The sequence below is a fragment of the Phocoena phocoena genome, chromosome 11 (genome assembly GCF_963924675.1).
Source record: "Phocoena phocoena chromosome 11, mPhoPho1.1, whole genome shotgun sequence".
In the NCBI taxonomy this organism is placed as follows: Eukaryota; Metazoa; Chordata; class Mammalia; order Artiodactyla; family Phocoenidae; genus Phocoena; species Phocoena phocoena.
In genome coordinates this window covers 17,917,561-17,936,409 of record NC_089229.1, presented here as the reverse complement: position 1 = coordinate 17,936,409, position 18,849 = coordinate 17,917,561, and the positions used below count along the sequence as shown (strand labels likewise).

The window sequence follows — 18,849 nt, the reverse complement described above, 5'->3', positions numbered from 1 at the left end:
AATGAATTCCAACACTCATAATAATGTAACTCAAAAACAAATCTAGTCTTAACAAAAGCTCCAGTAAACTAAAACTATCTCAACAGGCACAATGAACAGTGTAAACACTGTTAACGGGCACCAGCTTGAATAGGGCCGACAATATTTGCTTCTGCATTCACATTTAATCTCTCAATTACATTTAAAAAAAAAAATGGTGCTGCTTAAGCTATGAATGTTTTACAAAAAAGTTAATAAATATGGCAAATGCTAAAAATCTAGCTAGGTTATCATGCAAAGTATTATATAACCAAGACAAACTCAAATTTATAATAAAGGCAACTTGCATTCAAAATGAACTCTACCCTTATTTTTAATTAAAAGGGCAAACATCATGAATTAACCCAGCTGCTTACTTGAATTATTACAAAAGTAACATGATTCAATATGAAAATAAGAAACTGTCTACAAATCTCTGACAGTAATAAACTGCAATATACAATGCATACAGGAGTCATACAGAGCAACAAACTCGTACAAAACAAAAATATTTTAATACCTTTAAAATCCAAATTTTTCTTTAAAATCATTCATGAAAAAGATTCTCAGGTCAGAATTAACACCTCAATTAGTCAAGCATTGGGAAGCTACATTACAACTATTTAATATACAAAGAGACATCTTTTCACCAGTCAGCTCCTTCTAATGTCTCTGTTCCGGAATCATACAGACTCAGTTCTCTACACTCTCCAGTCCATCATTTCTTCGGATCATGAAAACTGAATTTGTTGAACACCAGAAATCTAAGATTTGAAAATTTAAATTGAGCAGAATTAAAGAAAAAATAGTTTCCTGTATATTATAAACATTCAAAGAGTAAAAACAACAAACGATGAAAAATAAGTCTAGTTCCCACCCCAAATCTCCATTCTCTCTACCTAAGGAGCTACTTCAATAATTTGTGTATCTTTATAGAAATCTATGCAAATACATTCATTCCTTCAATATCCATGGGGGATTGGTTCCAAAATGCCCTATGGATGCCAAAATGCACAGATGCTCAAGTCCTTTTTCTTTTTTTGCGTTACGCGGGCCTCTCACTGTTGTGGCCTCTCCCGTTGCGGAGCACAGGCTCCAGACGTGCAGGCCCAGTAGCCATGGCTCACGGGCCCAGCCGCTCTGCGGCATGTAGGATCTCCCCAGACCGGGGCACGAACCCGTGTCCCCTGCATCGGCAGGCGGACTCTCAACCACTGCGCCACCAGGGAAGCCCGCTCAAGTCCTTTAATCGGCCTTCAGTATCCATGGGTTCTGCATCTGCAAATTCCATCTGCAGATTCAACCAACCACAAACCACAGATCGGAAACATGATCCATCGCTGGTTGAATCCATGGGTGTGGAACCCGTGGATATGAAGGGTGAACTGTATGAACATCTGTATACATATCTGTAACCATCAGAGAATACTATATACAGTTGTATATTTTGAGAAAACAATTTTTAACAACCTTTATCAGATTCTTAATAATAATGTGTTGACGTTAACTACCTGTGATTTAAAAAAATTAATGAATATAATTTTTTTAATTATTTAAAATATTAATAGAAAGAAGGTACTGTACCTGTTGATATGATGTTGTGTAAACCATAACATTTTGTTGCTGACCATCTGCAGTTATTAAGCCAGCTGGTAACTGGTTAGCTAAAAAAAAAAAAAAAAAAAGTTAAAGCAGGAAAAGAACCGCATCTGCTTTCTTGACCTGAACCTTAAGGTTGTATGATTTTTTTCCATTTAAAAAAAGTTCCCTAAAAATGCACATTTTTTTCCTATAGCATTTTTCAGTTTTCTTAAGTGTACTTTCACTGATTAATTCCCCAATGGGCATAAAAGACTGGATGGAGTTTCTGACTCATAAGTAGACCTACACTGTGAAGCCTGGTTGGGAGCAACACTTACATAACTAAGCAACATATATTTTAAATATGAGAAATATATATATACATATAAATTTTATATGAGAAACAATCACCATAGGACCTTCTATTTCACCAATATGACATTCAATTTTTTTTTTTTTTTTTGGGGGGTACGCGGGCCTCTCACTGTTGTGGCCTCTCCCGTTGCGGAGCACAGGCTCCGGACGCGCAGGCTCAGCGGCCATGGCTCACGGGCCCAGCCGCGCCGCTGCATGTGGGATCTTCCCGGACCGGGGCACGAACCCGTGTTCCCTGCATCGGCAGGCGGACTCTCAACCACTGTGCCACCAGAGAAGCCCAACACTCAATTTTTAAGAAACCTTCAGTTCAAATTTATTTAAATCACAAGATTTTATATTATAAACAACAATTCTCAATACTCCTCTCATGTGAATCTTAAACCAAAAACTACGGACTATGGAAATCCATTAGAACTATTGGTGAAAGATTATAATCTCTGCAGAATTAAAATTTATACACTTATCCCTCATTGACTTCAAATATAAGGGTATGAACTAGTAAGAACTATTCAAAATAGTGCTATGTCAAAACACTCAGTGCTAATATTCCAAAAGTTCTACTACAGACATATAGAATTAATCACTGCCAACAATCTACATGACTCGTGAGAACGAATGTAGCTGCATAAATGTATCATAACACTGCTTACTAAATGCCTCCTCTGTAAGCTCTTCACTTAGTCCATCTGTAGCTGTGACTGCTCCACCAATTCCTTTTTCTCCTTTCATAGCCTGAGGAAGGGAAATCAAACAAGTAATCACTACATTCAAAACAACAACAACCTGTTTCCTAAATGAGAATGCTTACTTATTTCCTAAAATTAGGAGCTTCTATTATTACAAAATACAGAGTATTTATTAATGCTTCTGGTTAATAACATATGGAAAGGTCCTTCAAAATGCTGTTATATATATATGCAGTAGTCATCACAAGACAGTGTTAGTAATGACCTAGAAAATCTAAAATATTTATGAGTAAAAATAAAGTTATTCCACACTACGTCAAAAGGAAAAGAGAAGTCTATTTACAGATGAAGTAGTCTGCAAAAACTGTAAATACCCAGCTTGCAGATCTACTACAAATGATCCAAGTTATCATTTAACTATACTTGCAGCTCTCGGCCAGCACTATAGCAGCCAGTTTGGAGTTTAAAATTCCTAAATCAAAATTACAGTTTGGATCAGAGACCTCTAAGTTTCTGTCCACTCTCAGGTTCTAATGATGCTGAAGATTTGGAAAAGTTCTGTAAAGAATTTACACATTCTCTTCCTACTTTAGTCATTCTGTGCAGATATCACTAATTTAATGGGATTCTAACAATAGAGACATTAAGAAAGTATTTTGAAAGCAATGTGGATCTGACACCCAAGTTGGAGTGTAGAAATAAATATGCTGATCTCAATTCATTTTCACAAAATTCATACCACATGCAAAGAAAAACCAAATAGGAAATGTAGAAGAATTCAATCAATAATAAAAGGTTATAGTTATAATTCCTTTTTCTTATCTAAAAGGCCGCAAGCTTTGAGATGCTACCTCTTTTAAATTAGTAACAATAACAGCACGTGCTAACATTATCGAGCACTCTGTATGTGCCAAGCCAAGGGCTGTACATGGATTATTTTACTTAGTCCTCTCAGTAACTCTGTGAGGTAGGTACTATTATTATTAGCCTCACTTTACAGACCAGGAAACCAAGGCCTAAAGTACTTAAACAGGCTGCCCAGGGTACAGAGTTCAGCATCCAGATGGTCTAAATCCAGAGTCCATGCTCTTAATCATTACACAACTATGCTGCCATTAGTAATACAAAGGAAGAAAGAAAGGACTTCCTATTTAAGTTCAGTAATATAAGTGATTACATACTTCTGAGAAATGATTAATACATTTAAAAAGTTAAAAGTGAATAGTGTATTTTCTTAAAAACATAATGGGAGACACTTTACTTACCTCTCTGAACTTCTGAAGGTATAATTTCAGAGGTTCTACATAACTGTCGAAGCCTAAGGTAGACATGGCAAAGAGAATATCTTCTCCATTGATTGTCTTCCGTTTCTCTTGATGGCATCTTTCACTTGCTTCAGATGTTATAAAGCTGATGAACTCACTTACACATTCTTGAACACATTCTTTGGCATCTTTTGCAATCTGAAGAGAAAAATCATAGGTAAATCTGCAGGGAATATAACCACCACTTTCCTAACAACCTGCAAAAATAAAAGGCTATTCAGAAGAATATAAATTTCAGTTTATGACTGTTAACCTTTAATATTCAAAATATATGCTGCTAACAGTGACGTAACATATGCTATCAAAATTGCAACCCTCATTGAGTGAGACTGAAAACTTAAATACAAATGAGAGAAGCCTTGACAACTCTTCACACAAAACAGAATTTAGGTTTAAAAGCAACTACTGGATGACCCTACCACCCCATAAAACTGAAAACTCTTACAAACCAAGTGCCCCAAGAAAATCAGTCCTGTTATGTCTGGAGTGTACTGTGGGCTAGACTTAGGTACCGCTTCTCTGCCCTGGCATTTCCACCAGTGAGGACACCAGAAAGTTTTTAAAAACAAACTAAAAACTAAATTCACTGTAAGGCTTACAAGGGAGTGAAATAATGACATCTGGTGACATTTTTATTAATAAAGATACAAAGTGTCCAGAATACGTTTTGAGTTTATGAAAAAGCCTACCAAAAGAAGCACACACCTGCCATCTCATTATAAAGACAACTCTTCACTTAGTGGTCTAGGGTTTGAAAGTGAAACTCTAAATAGATTAAATCATGCAATTCCAAAGCCACTTCTAACAGGAATGACAAAATCCTTGCTGAAACATACTGTCTTTCACCTCCATGCCTATTTTACATCCTGGTGAAAAGTAACAAGAGTTACTGCATAAATGCAGTCAAACAAGATAATATAACCTGAGCTAGATATATAACTTTAGATGTTCCAGCAGCTATGCTTAAAAAAAAGGTGAAATTAATTTCAATATATTTTGTTTAACCTAGTAAATCTAAAATATTATCATTTAAACACAGAATCCATTTAAAAATTGAGATATTTTAAATACTGTAAATCAACTATACTTCAATTAAAATAGCATTTAAAAAATTGAGATCTCTTTATCCTTTCTTTTATACTAAGCCTTCAAAATCTGGGGTATGTTTTACATTTACAGCACATCTCAGTTCATTCGGCCAACATTTCAAGTGCTCAATAACCACATGTGGCTAGTGGCCACAGTACCAGGCAGCGCAGGCCTAGCATAGTAAGCAATTATCAGCAGTTGTGCTTTTTTCCCCTTAAAACATAAGGAGGACCACTCAAATTGGAACTTCTAGGCTTTGTGATATATTTTAATAATGTATTTCTTTGTAAGCTTTATTACTTTCATAAGTATTTTCAAAGCTACAATAAAATGAGAGAAAGCTTATTATGCAATACAAAACAATATACAAAGTGTGGACTTTAGTTCAGACCAAGTGATAAGTAGAGTGACAATGAGTTTTTAAAAGCTGTTATAAGTAACTGTTTATGCAGTTATTTCTCCACAAGACAAAACTACTTTAAAAGATCACGCCAGTTGAATTAAATGTATGTTACTATTTATAATTATAGAGAAAGTTTCCAAACATATAGATTTGGGGGGAAAATTCTTACTACATCCATCAGCCCAACATGGTCCAATTTTGCTGCAACGTTACGGAAGTTACAACTTCATATGGCCAAAACCTGATAGTTCTGACAATGCACCTTTTTTTTTTTTTTTGCGGTACGCGAGCCTCTCACTGCTGTGGCCTCTCCCGTTGCGGAGCACAGGCTCCGGACGCGCAGGCTCAGCGGCCATGGCTCACGGGCCTAGCTGCTCCGCGGCATGTGGGATCTTCCCAGACCGGGGCACGAACCTGTGTCCCCTGCATCGGCAGGCGGACTCTCAACCACTGCACCACCAGGGAAGCCCACAATGCACCTATTTTTAAAACGATTCTTAATTCTGTTTCATCTGCTTCCAGCAAGTGGGGAGCAGGAGCGCCGCTCAGCAACCAAGTGTGTACAACTGAGATGTGTGTTTTGCTGAAAGGCTGAATGACTGAAATCGACAGCTAACTATATTCATGAAATATGTGTTCATGTAGTTTTACATGTCCCCCTCCCACCCCTGAAAAACAAAACCCAGTTAAATTTCTCCTCAGCATTACCTTTCCCGTTTGAGGTATGGCATTTTTCATTATCCTTGCAACATTTGCAATTGGAAGATATATATCTTGTTCTCTAAAACTTTCTTTCGAACCATTTGTGTCTTCATGATCATTCATGCTGTCCTCAGTATCTAAGTAAAAATAACAGGTTTATAGCTTCTCATAATTTTTCCTTCAAGATAGAGAAGACTACCTCAGACAATCTAAGATAAGAAACATTCTGGTTCATTTCCTAATCGTTTTTAGGGATTAGGACAGCAGTTCTTTTCACAATTTTCTCAGGGCCATAACTGAGCCTCCTCATTAATTTCAAACCCACTGCCTAGAATACTCTTATCCTCAACTCTGCCTACAAAGTCCTACCTACCCACTCTCCAAAAAGCTCAAATACATCTCCACAGCACCTTCAGAAGTGATCTCTCCTTTCACAAAATATCTCAAACAAGTGCTTCTTTGTGTCTCTTCTCTAACACATTTTATAATCCTTATTTCTCATTCCCCCTCTTAGATGTTTGCTACCTGAGGCCAGGGATCAGCTTTGTGTCCTTCCTTAGGACTTGGTACAGCACCTCCAACAGAGGAGGTGCTCATAAATTATCTGTTACATAACTTAGCTATAAAATAGAAGAGACTGTGATCTATGGCTCCATGCACATAACAAGATTAAAAGGGTGTGTGTTTATCCAAAGCCAAGTTTATATAGAATGGAAAAACTGGACTTGAATATTACTAACCCAATTGGATTACCACTAATGTAGTAAGTTTATGAACAAAGCTATAGCAGTAATCCAATGTTCTTACAGAAAGTAAATTTTTAGATATAACTGAAGCTTTCATAGTACAAATAATATCCTTTTATGATTAAATGCAGTATCTTGTAAGTAAACTTCCCACTCTTTTATTAATATATGTATCAAATAAGAAGGGTACTTAAGTTGATTCAGTTTACATTTTTACATGTTTAAAATGATGTTATCAAAATTAACTTGTTTGAATATCTGTTTTAGGATGGAATAAGTAATCACCTACCCCCAACTGCCTTCTACAAAAATGTATCTTAGTGTTTTTTAATCTTACACATCAGAATGCCACAAAAGCAAATTATTTCTGATAGGCCAACATAATACTGCCATTCTACTACAAGTTAAAACTTAATACTGAATAAAAACCAAAACTAAGTCTGTCCATAAGTACCAGAAATATAATAGCTAGCTACCCTCTGAAGAACTACTCAGTTTATCAATTGAGTAAGAATTCGCCATATTTAATACTTAAGTAGGAAATCAATAACAAATCATTAAAGAAACCGTACCAGCTTTAAAAAGGCATACTTTTATAGAATTATTTTCTAAAACCCATCATTCTTTTGAAGACTATTTCTAATAAAAATAGCAAAGTATACCTTTTTAGACTATCACTAAACTGTGACACAAGAGTGCTAATTTTCCTGTAAAGACAAAAGTAACATAGAACATCACATCAATAAAATTTCCACTTTCTAATTTGTTCCTACTTGTGAATTTGTTTCTAATTGTGGCTTTCTTACCATCATGAGGCTGTATAACATAATGACTTCCTCCAATATAGTCTGCAGAAATTCCTAGTTGAGAAGCATCTGTGGTGGAACTGTCACCATCCATCTATGAGGAAAAAAAGCTTTCAATAATCTTCAATAAAACTTGTCTAAAAACTACATAATAGATTCAGTGCTCATAAATTGTCATAGGATGAGTCAGTTACATTTTTCATAGCCTTAAGCTTACTAAAAGAAAACCTATTTCTTGATTTGGAAACCTTTTGATAATTTGCCAATGATTCAAGTTTCCCTATTCACCCTCTATTAAGTGATAAGCCTACGACCAACGGGGAAACAAAACAAGGAAATGAATTTAAAACACACACGTCTTTCTTTTCAATTGCATAATCATCAAATATAGTATAGGCAACCCTGACTTACAACCTAATTTATCTCTGTAATGGCAAGCAAAGCCAAAATCAGCTAAGTAGTTAGCCACCTGGATATATCCAGCCTGTTCAGCTCTCCTGCTAAAGCCAGATATTCCTACACGAACTTTTTTGCTCTCACTGCAAACTTTCTTTGCTATCTCACAGAAGTTCCACAAGAGACAATATCCTGGTTTAAACTGTTGTTTGGTATAAGAAGCATATGGATTCCTTGCACAATTCTGTACCCGTGCAACCCAAAAGTACACCCTCATTTTGAACAAGCTCATCACCCCTAATTCTAGTCAAAGGTTAATTTTCTCTTCGCCCACCCTCAGACTTTTGACTCGTTAAGAAAAAAGAAAAGGAGGGGTCAGGGAGATTGGAGATCTGCATATAAAAATAGGAAAATGATAACCACAGACAAAAATGAGAGTTAAAATGACTTTTCGGTTTTTTTGCTGTATGCAAACCTCTCACTGCTGTGGCCTCTCCCGTTGCGGAGCACAGGCTCCGGACGTGCAGGCTCAGCGGCCATGGCTCACGGGCCCAGCTGCTCCGCGGCATGTGGGATCTTCCCGGACCAGGGCACGAACCCGTGTCCCCTGCATCGGCAGGCGGACTCTCAACCACTGCGCCACCAGGGAAGCCCTAAAATGACTATTTTAAAAGAACCCTGGGAGTTCCCTGGTGGTCTAGTGGTTAGGATTTCACGCTTTCACTGCTGTGGGTTAGGGAACTGAGACTCCCTGAAGCCACACGGCGCAGCCAAAATAAAAATAAAACCCTGCTTAATTTTACTCAGAGGTAAATGATTTCTAAGAAAGAAAATCTGGGCAGGGTGGGCGGGTTAGGGATGGACCCATAAGCCCTGAACTGTCTCCATTCCAACATGGCAAATGCTGGAAGTCTTTCTGCTTTGCAAATAATACTATTCAGAACAATAAGGGACTGGCTAATTGTGGCTGGAAAAATTTTGAATGCATTATCTGAATAAAAAGCATAGCAAAAATTAAGTGTAATTTATATACGCTTTCAGGCCAAATCAAGAAGGGACAGTTGATGCTAAATGTTTATCAAGGCCCAGGACCCAGCACAAACCTAATGTTATTAACTGCAATATCTGAGTCCTTACGTAACACCTCTTCCTTTCCATCTCTGTTGGATCTTTATCTAATACTAAAATACCAGGCTAGTTTCCAAGTCTTCAATAACATGGCATTTCTTTGATGCATCTGTTGACTGTGGTATCTAATTTAATTGTAAATACAGATACATTTCCATAATTTATATAGCTGTTTTAAGGGGGTAGAGAATAGAATTCACTTACTTTTAATAATTTGTGAAAGTACAGGGTACCTATTTATGATGCTTCTTAGTGCCCTCTAAGAGGAGGTAAACAGCAGTCAGTGAGCTCTGATTTAGAGTCTTATTGATCCCTGAAAACAAGCATCCCTACCGGTTAAATGTATTTCTATATAAAATGGAAATAATAATTTCACCTTGCCCATCTTAAACAGCTAGTATATGTATGAAGCATTTTCCAAATATAAAATGCTATTTTGATCCTAAAATGCTATAAAGATACTAGGAGAGTTGTCTTTAATAGATATGATGATGGATTTATTAGCCAAGAAAGAGAGGTCAATTAGGATAGCTGTGAATGGATTGGTTTTTACAATGCCCTAGGGGAGATCAAGGTGCAGGAGACAGGACCAAAGTGGTTAAAAGCCTACAACTAAGAAACAAATACAGTTTGTTTTTTTGGGAAGGGGGGTTGGAGGCAGTTACAGAAATCCTTTGCTAAATCAATGTCCACAGGATAGCCTGAGTCTTTTTAAATTAGCTGATGAGCAAGACCCTGTTGTAATAACCATGATCTGAGAGATTAATTTATAGATATAATGTAAAAAAAGTGTTAAAAGCAAGAAGTTTAACTCACATGATCTTGTCATGCACTGGAATTACCTGGATTAAGAACATTAGCCTCTAAACCTCAGTCTTCTAAAAATTACTTCTGAAAGTATTTCATAGAGTTGTTGGAATTAAATAAAGACTAGAAACCTGCTAAGGACAGAGTCTGGCACATAGTGTACTCAGATGTCAGATCTCACCCTCCCTCCTTTGAAGATAAGCCACATGTCATCTGCTTAGCTGTATGCGTCTTTGGTTCTGCAAGTTTTAGCTTTTCTGTCATTTCACCACTCCTGTCTTCCTCTATTCTTTCTACCATTAAAATCCTGCCCCATACTTTAATCCCAGTGTTCACCCATCCTCCTGAAATCTTTCTGATTTACCCTATTCTGTAAGCCAAAAATCAGTGTTCCCATCTTGGAATCCCCAAGGCTCTTAGAATCTTCCATTCAACAAGCTGGCCTCATCTTTGATGCTTACAATATGCTAGCTATCTTCCTATATATATATAAGAAATGAGGGGGGTAACTTGCTAGATACATCCCAAAGGCTTTTTCTAGGTCTAAAACTTCCTATTAAAATTCACAAAATAGATTGTAGATTGTAAGCCACTGAACAAATATTTACCGAGTAAGCACCCTGTATTTATCAAGTCTGTGCTATGTGCCGACAACGTCACAGGTCAACAACAAAGACAAGGTCTCTGTCCTCATCTTGCAGAGAAGACAAATGTTACGTAAACTGGGGTCAGGGGGACGGGGTGGGGAGCACAGCCTATTAGTATTTCCAAGGCACAGGCTCTGGAATCAGATCACCTGGTTTGAATTCCCTGCAACTTACTGGCAAGTGGGACAAGAATAGTACTTACCATGTAAAGACCTACCATAATACAATAGGAGTACTCAGTAAATGTTATATATAGTTATTAAATAATGACAAATAATTAACTAATTGCTAGTGCCCAGTGCTAAGGAAAATAAAGATGTTTTATTATATGCTTCAGGAGTTTATTCCATAAGGAACCTCACTAGTCTAAAAGAGTCAAGGAAGGCCATCTTAAGAAAATGACGTTTAAACTGAGACTGAAAGATGAACAGCAATCAGTCAAAGAAAGATGGGACGAGAATGTTCCAGGCAAAGGAAACTGAGAAACAGTACTGGTGGGCTGGAATGAGCTAGTAGAGGCTGGGTCGAGCAGTATCTTGTGGACAAGAGTAAATCAAAGAAGAGTTTTAGCAGAAGAATGCAAATCAGATTTCTTTTTAAAAACATCACTCTGGCTACAGTCCAGTGTAGAAAGTGAACTGGAGGGGAGCAAGAATGGCGGCAGAAGTCCAGTAAGGACTGTAATGCTGCATTTAGGGAATGAGTTCAGGAAAGATGATGAACATTCCCAGTATCAACAGGACAGCAGCACTGGACAGCAGAAGCAGAGACTACAGAGCTTTTTCGTTGGTAAAATCAACAGACTTGGTGGCTGACTGAATAAGAGCTGGAGGAAGAACCAAGGATAATGCTGGGATTCTTACAGCTGGGGAGACAGATGGCTTTCACCAGAGAATGCAAAAGGAAGGGAACAGGAGTGCTAGGAGGATGCAAAGAGCCTAGCTGAAGTTGGTGACCATAAATGTTTAGTGGAATCGATATGTCCAGCTGTGATACTTACAAGCCTGGTAAGAACAGAGACTCTGAAGTGTTGAATTCCATCCAGACAACAAAGAGGAAAGAGCATGTAGAATAGTGACGAGAATGGGTAAAATGATCAATCATTAGATCCAAGGGAACTGAGAAATATGGACAAAGAGTAGTTAAATCCCACTAAATTAACTTTATTGACTATTCTAAGTATTTAGTTTAACCGATAATATTGTTCTCTAAAATATTATGTGAAATAAATGGTCAGCTGTCTAAGCTAGTAAATTTTATTCTATAATTTTGTGATGTAGCGGTATCTTAACTATACTAATAGTCTGTGGCACAAATGCGATAAGTAGTGCCCTCTTTAATGTTTAACATTTTTGAGCACTTTCTAAATACCTTATGCAATGTTCATGACTCCATGAAGCAGGTGAGAAAATTGAGGTTATGTGAGGCTAATGACTTGCCAAAGGTGGCAACCTAAATGAGACCGAAGTCCAGAGTCTCAGATGCGAAGTACTTTATAGTATTTGTTCCTGATAGTTTTTCAAATAGTCCTTAAGCCTACGTCTTTAATTTGTCCTCTAAACTCTGAGTCTACTGATTGTATATTAAAAACCTTCAAAGATGCTTCTCAAGCAAGGACAATATTAACTTCCCCATTTTCAAAATGAAATTGCTATGAGAAGTGAAGCTATGGTATAAAAAGCACTTAGCAGGGCTTCCCTGGTGGCGCAGCGGTTGAGAGTCCACCTGCCGATGCAGAGGACCCGGGTTCGTGCCCCGGTCCGGGAATATCCCACGTGCCGCGGAGCGGCTGGGCCCGTGAGCCATGGCCGCTGAGCCTGCGCGTCCGGAAGCCTGTGCTCCGCAACGGGAGAGTCCACAGCAGTGAGAGGTCCACGTACCGCAACAACAACAACAAAAAAGCACTTAGCAAAGTACATGATACACAGTAAAAACTCAGCAAATGTACCCTAGTATTACCGTCCCTTCAAATACAGTTCTCATATTCTTCCCAGGCATAAAAAGTTTTCTCTCTTACATGACCCCTTTCACCTGTTCTATGGATCAATTCCTTTTTATCTCTTTGAGGATAAGAAATAATACAAAGATTCCTCATCTCTAGTACCAGCTTCTTCAATTCTTCCTTAAACATGCTTAGTCTCCCTCAGTAAACACACCAAGTACATACAGACACATACAAGCTTAATTCTGCTCCACACTGTCTCGCTTATCCTCACCCTGACAGTCCTTACACACCTCTGCAGTCCTGTTGAAACTCTGTGACATGTGCTTTTCCATCCCAACATGACACTGAAACTGCTCTCAAAAGTTGCCAAAGATCGTGCCTTCAACCTACCTGACTGTTCTTTGTAGTGCTGGCCACTGCTGACCCCACATCTATGCTTGGAATTCTCTTCTCCCTTGATTTCCAAAGCAATATTCTTTCCTTCCCACATCCTACTTGTTAGTTTTAACCAGCAATCGTTTTCTCTTTCTTCCCTTACTTTCTGAATAAACTCATTAAATATCATTTCTATGCTCGTAAGTCCTACATCTACAACTATATCATGACTGCCACTCAAGCAAGCCAGGCCTGTAGAATATGTCTGATATCCCACCACTGCAAACTTAAGATACTGGAAGATGAAATTCACCTCCCCCATCTCCTGCAAGGAGGCAATGGATAAGAACTCCTTCTGAACTGCTGCAATTCCATTGTTAATAATGCCATCTCTCTACGCTTCCAGGCTAATTATACCAGTGTCATCTTAGGTTCTTCCACCTCCTCCAAGATCTACCTAATCTGTTTAAATGTTTTCTGGATATGCCCTTCCTTTTCTACTTACACTGGATTACTATCCAACCTACCTGGGTACATGCAGTTTTAAGACCAATCTCACTGAAACATTGCTTCTATAGCTCTTGAACCTATAATGGTTCTAAAAGTCTTCCGCATCAAATCCAAACCATTTCATGGCTTTACATGAGAGGTTCCCCTACCTAACCTAACTAAACTGGTTTCCAACTCTATCTTCAGGGCTGATTTTTTTAAAAAAACCTTATTTAGGGACCACCAGGTTCTTTTGTTCGTTTTTGTTCTTCTGTTTTAGGAGTGAGGCAATCATGTCTCAAGGAAGTTGTGACATGCCTGATGTTACAGATGTAGTATCAGATTCAAGTATCCAGACAGGTCATGTGGTATCTCTTCACTGGATTATCCTGTGAAATCCCCACCTGGACCATGCAGATCTACTGCCCAGCCACTAAACATAAGTCACTCACCCCTACCTTCAGGCTTTTGCTTATGGTGAGAGCCTGCACCTATCCAACCCCACTCATCCTTCAAGGCTCAGTTCGAACCCTGCAGGCTCCCTCCATGACATTCCCAACTACCAAGCCCACCACACCTCTCTTTTCACTTGTGCTACCCTTAGAACCAGCATTTTCTGTTCCACACATAACTTGCCTCTAAGTATTCAATTTGACTAAAGCCCTACCAGCTAAACAGATAGCCTCTTGAGAGCTGGGACGGCTTTTTACCCTGTAGCCTGGACAACTCTTAAGGACCCAGAGGAAACACTTAATATATGCAAGTCCCTAAAAAGAAGAAAGCAACAGGAATGAGGAGAGGTACTGTCTGGCCTTGAAAGGCATTCATTCTATCAGGAATCTCCAATATAAATCAGTTACAATTTTGTTTCCAGCTAATTACAGTTCAAATCAAATTAACAACCAAAATGATAAAACATACTTACTGTCAAGAAATACTTTGAGAACCGTGTTGTCAGTGGTACTCAAGAACACCTGCCTAAAAAGGTGTCTAATCTCTGCCCAATTCCAACCTAGAAGATAAACATCTATTAGTAGTAAAAAAGTTAGCCTATAGGCTTTCTTCCTAGTAAAATTTAAAAAGGCATATATAATTTTACCTACTATTCTTATTTAATGGAGTGCATGGCTAAAAAATGGTGCAAAAAGCAAGCACCCAATAAATGTTTGTTAAATTGGAAGATATATTTTGGAGAACTTACAAAAAAGTTAATGCCATCGGGGGGAGGTATTGCTTTTCCAACATAACCCTATATTTAGTCATGTTCATCATAAATATTCATCACAACACACCAAATTATGTAATATGCAAGAGACCAAAAATCATGTAACATATCTAAACTATTTAAAATATCGACACGAACACCCCATTTATCAACTTAATTTTTTGGTGATGATTTTCTTATTGTTTTAGAGTGCGATTTAGAGTCCAAAGCTCAAAAGGCGAGACAAATTTACCTCAGAGTATAACGCTTTTAAATATCTCAGATTATAGCGGGAAGAAGATACATGTTGCCCAGAGAACAACACAATTAAGACCTTTATCATTTTAAGGTACCACCATTTTGGACTCAAATTGCATCTCAACAGAACTTCCTGCTCACCTTAAGGCATAAATAGCTGAATAAACTAGCATCTATTACAGTGTTACAATCTCCCTTTCTCATTTGCTTTTCCTTTTCTCGAGTGAAACAATTAAATGGAGAGTGGGGGGACAAAAACATACCCTTTTAGTGTTAATTTTTAAAAGAAGAAAAAAATACCGATACACATTCAAGCATGAAATCTAGTAAATGGGAGAAAAAATTCTAACCACTGAATTGAATTTTAAAATGCCATTACAAGGGTCCAGGCAGCAAAGACTGGCTGACATTGTCCACTGTGTTATAATCTTAAAAGGAATTTCTAATTTCTTTCCAAATATCGTCCTCTTCCTAGCCCAAAGCTGCCCGGAAAATTCCTTCCTTGTAGCTATAAGTGTTATTTTTTAAAGGGTGTCTCTGGGGGGTAAAAAATCCTCAGAATCCTTAAAATATAGAAGCTGTAGATATTTATGTATTTTTGCTGGGGAAAGGGGTGCCACACCTCACCACACTCACCCAAATAGTTGAGTCGGTATATATTTAGATTCGGTATATCAAAGAAAAACACTATCACCTCATATGGTATATATTTTCTTAAAGGCAGGTTATGATATATATGAAAGCTCAAGGGAATGCATACATCTGTTTAATGTTTAAAGAAATGCAAATTTGTATCCAAGAAAAGCAATAGACCCTTCCTTCCTCCACCCTCCATTCTTTGGCATCAAAACCAGAGTTTTGCATCAATATAATCCTTAAATTAAAAACTACAGCAGCAGTGTGAGGAAGGAATAATTGCCTTTTAAGGTATTTGGGTTAAACTTTCAATACTTTACCAATAAAATCCCTATTTGTTAATGCCACTTACATTGATCACTTTACCTCATCACTTTATATTGCTGATTAGTTTCCATAGGAGAAAGCCGAAACCATCCCAGTGATTCGTGGCACGAACCGTGGAGTCCATGCAGGTTAGTGGGATACAATTTTTTTTTAAAGGTCATACGCTACCTAACCTTGCTTAAATCATCTCATTAGAGTACTTCAGTCGCGATTACGACTTGTGGGTCCTCTAATTCTTTGTTCTCGGAGACTACTTCTCCTAAAGCCTGACATATCCTCCCCGCCTCCCACCCAAGATTAAAACCTTAGTCCAATCCGTAAGGCTTCCTTCCCACCTTCGGGGCAAGTCCAGGGACCGCAAGCCGCCAGATGGCTGCATTCTTTACGCGCAAACCAGACTGCGGGGAAACCAAATCCATTCCTTCCTCCCGGGGACCTCGCTTCCTCCCCACGAAGGTGCGCGGACTGGCCCCGGCCCCACGGCCCGCCCGGCCGACCTGTCAGTCCAGCCCGCACGGCGAGGACGCCCCTGGCGCGCATCCCCCCGACTCGCCCGGCCCGGGCCCGCGCCCAACGCCCGCCCGCCGCGCGGCGCTCGGGGTGCCGGGGCAGACAAAGCAGCCCGGCCCCGCCGTGCCTCCGCGGACCGGCGGGCGGAAGAGGGGCGCTCCCCGGGGACCCCCGCACGGCGGCCAGGCCCAGGGGTCAGGATCAGGGCCGGAGGTCCTGGCTGCGTCCCCCCGCCCCCCGGCCGGCTCTCCGCACAAAATGGAGCCGGCCGGGACGCCGCCGAGAGCGGGGCCCGACGGTGCCCCAGCGCCCCCTCCTCGGCCTCGGGCCCGGAGCTCTGCGGCGGCGGCGAGCAGGGGGCGGCCTGGCCCGCGTCCCGCCGCTCCTCGGCCCCGCGCACAAAGAGCCGCGCAGCGGCCCCGCGCTCGCTCCTCGGCCGGGCCCGCAGCGGGACAGGCCTCGCAGGCGCCCGCCCGGCCCCGGCTCCGGCCCGGGCGGGAGGGCGGGCGGGAGGGAGGCGAGTGCCCCCGGCCGCGGCGGCGTTGGCGGCGGGGACGGCGCCGGGAGGAGACGGACATTTCATTCGAGCTAAAGTGGAGTCGGTTTAGGAGCGATCATTGGCCGAAGCGAGACACAAACCTCCAATGCAGCCCTGGTTGGCTCCCGTCTCCAATCGGCTGTTTGGTTGGACAGAAAATGGCTGCGAAGGAACCAGTCCCAGCGCGGAGCTCCGCTTCCAGGACTCGGCCTTCCCTCCCTCCGCCGCGGGCCGCTTCCCTCGGCGCGACACCCTCCCTCCGCGCCTCCCGCGTGCCCGCCCGGCGCGGCCCCGCCCCGGCCCCGGCCCCGCCTCCGGCCCCGCCCCGTGCGCCGAGCGGCTGCAGCTGTGCCAGCCTGCAGAACGGGCTGGGGGCAGGTGCGGTTAGGTGCTGTGGGTAGGTGCTGCGGGTAGGTCCTGCGGGGCACGGCGGAGCCGGCCAGCGGCCTTCTTGCTCGGCGGGGGCTTCCAGGGACCGGGACTTAGGCGTGCTTCTGCTAAGGTCTGTGCGGACTTGCTTCCCGCAGTGTTTTCCCCGGACCTTGCGAAGCATGATTTCTCAGCCTTCCCTCTTTTCAATCGCCTCCCTCCACCAAGTGCAAGTGTCTCATCCGCCTGCCTGAGTGCAGCCTGCCTGCGCCTCGATTTTTAAGATGGGGAAACCCAAGGGCAGAAGCTGTCGTCCAGGGCAACACCCGAACTGCAGGGTGGAGTTGAACGGCGATTGTCTCCTGGAACGCTTTCAGTACCTCGTGTTGGCCTTGTGTCCCTGTTAATGTGGCCACATGCACAACGCCCCTCACTCGGCCGCTGAGCTCCGGTATTCGTTTTTCAGATTCCATCTAAAGTTGCAATACTCTCCTTCAGGTTTAACAAGCTGGTCAGTCCAGGCAGCCTTCACGCCAGCTTAAAATGTTGCATATGCTGCCCCCCACCCGCATAGTATTTGCAACATGACATGTGGCTTTTCCCAACCAGATGACATTTGGGCTGCAAGAATGCATGGCCCATTCTTGCCTCGGTGCAGCCAAGCTCCCTCGCTGTCTTTCCCTGAGTCCAGTCTGGGTCGGACTTCCCTGGTCTGTGACCATCAGAGATGGGCGGTGGGCCAGACACCACTCACTGCAAAGGGGGCAGGATTTTTGCAACCGGGGCCGGGAATCACGTTCCCTTTACTTCCACTAAAAAAGTGGCCCGGTGCCACATTAAACTTTCCAGCTTTAATCACGTAAAAATATGTAGACATGTTTTATTTATAAAGCTCCTACTGTTTCTCTGCATATTTTCACATTTCCGGAGCAAATAAGGAAGCAAAGACGAATGAAAGCCTCCAATTATTCCAAGAGGAGTGAGTAGCAATACCACCCTGGGATCAGACAACCTGATCTGAATGCCAGCTCCCCCTCTTACTGGCATGTGACCCTGGCCAAGGTTCTTGACCTCTCCGTGACAGTTTCCTCACCTCTACAATGGGAGTAATATTGGCTACTTCTTAAGATTGTTTGGAATTCACTTAGAGTAAATGCACAGAGAAAGCCCTAAGAAAAGTTGGCCCATTCGCTTAAATTGGCTTATTACCTTTGTATCACATGAATTTCAATCTCCATCAAACTTTTAAAAACTGTTATTTGCAGAAAAGAAATAATGTTGGCCTGTGTTTAACTCCTCCCTTTCTCTACAACTACCCATAAAGTGGAGTTTTAGGAGTGAAATGATGTACTCAAAGGCAGGAAATGTAAAAAAGGAAGTAGTAGAACTGGAAGAAGTATGACATCCACACAACGGATGATGAATCAAAAGATGCAGAGATAACTGATGACTTTCCCTGCATTCATAGGGTTTTATTTCAGTGCCA

General features: G+C 41.0%; 1 protein-coding gene across 4 annotated transcripts; it reads right to left on the bottom strand.

Moving 5' to 3' along the window:
* Positions 1-327: 327 nt before the first annotated feature.
* Positions 328-17,232, bottom strand: NFYB (nuclear transcription factor Y subunit beta). Of its 4 annotated transcripts, none has more exons than XM_065886990.1 (8): positions 17,096-17,232; positions 14,447-14,533; positions 7,735-7,828; positions 6,189-6,319; positions 3,929-4,126; positions 2,628-2,709; positions 1,603-1,682; positions 328-782 (listed from the first exon to the last, which is right to left on the bottom strand). In XM_065886990.1, the coding sequence occupies exons 3-8, from the start codon at positions 7,826-7,828 to the stop codon at positions 750-752; spliced, it is 618 nt and encodes a 205-aa protein (XP_065743062.1). In that variant the 5' UTR covers positions 14,447-14,533; positions 17,096-17,232; the 3' UTR covers positions 328-749. The 4 variants fall into 4 exon arrangements, with proteins under 4 accessions (XP_065743062.1, XP_065743063.1, XP_065743064.1 ...); XM_065886991.1 differs by lacking the exon at positions 17,096-17,232 and adding an exon at positions 15,972-16,513; XM_065886992.1 differs by lacking the exons at positions 3,929-4,126; positions 14,447-14,533; positions 17,096-17,232 and having other exon boundaries at positions 750-782.
* Positions 17,233-18,849: the final 1,617 nt, after the last annotated feature.

Bases quoted from the DNA above. Each gene is read 5' to 3' on its own strand.
- NFYB (XM_065886990.1), bottom strand. From the start codon at position 7,828: ATGGATGGTGACAGTTCCACCACAGATGCTTCTCAACTAGGAATTTCT. The intron at 6,320-7,734 runs GTAAGAAAGCCA...ATTTTTACTTAG, and splicing joins TGTTATACAGCCTCATGATG to ATACTGAGGACAGCATGAAT. The intron at 1,683-2,627 runs GTAAGCAGTGTT...TTTTTTTTTTAG, and splicing joins GCTTACAGAGGAGGCATTTA to CTAACCAGTTACCAGCTGGC.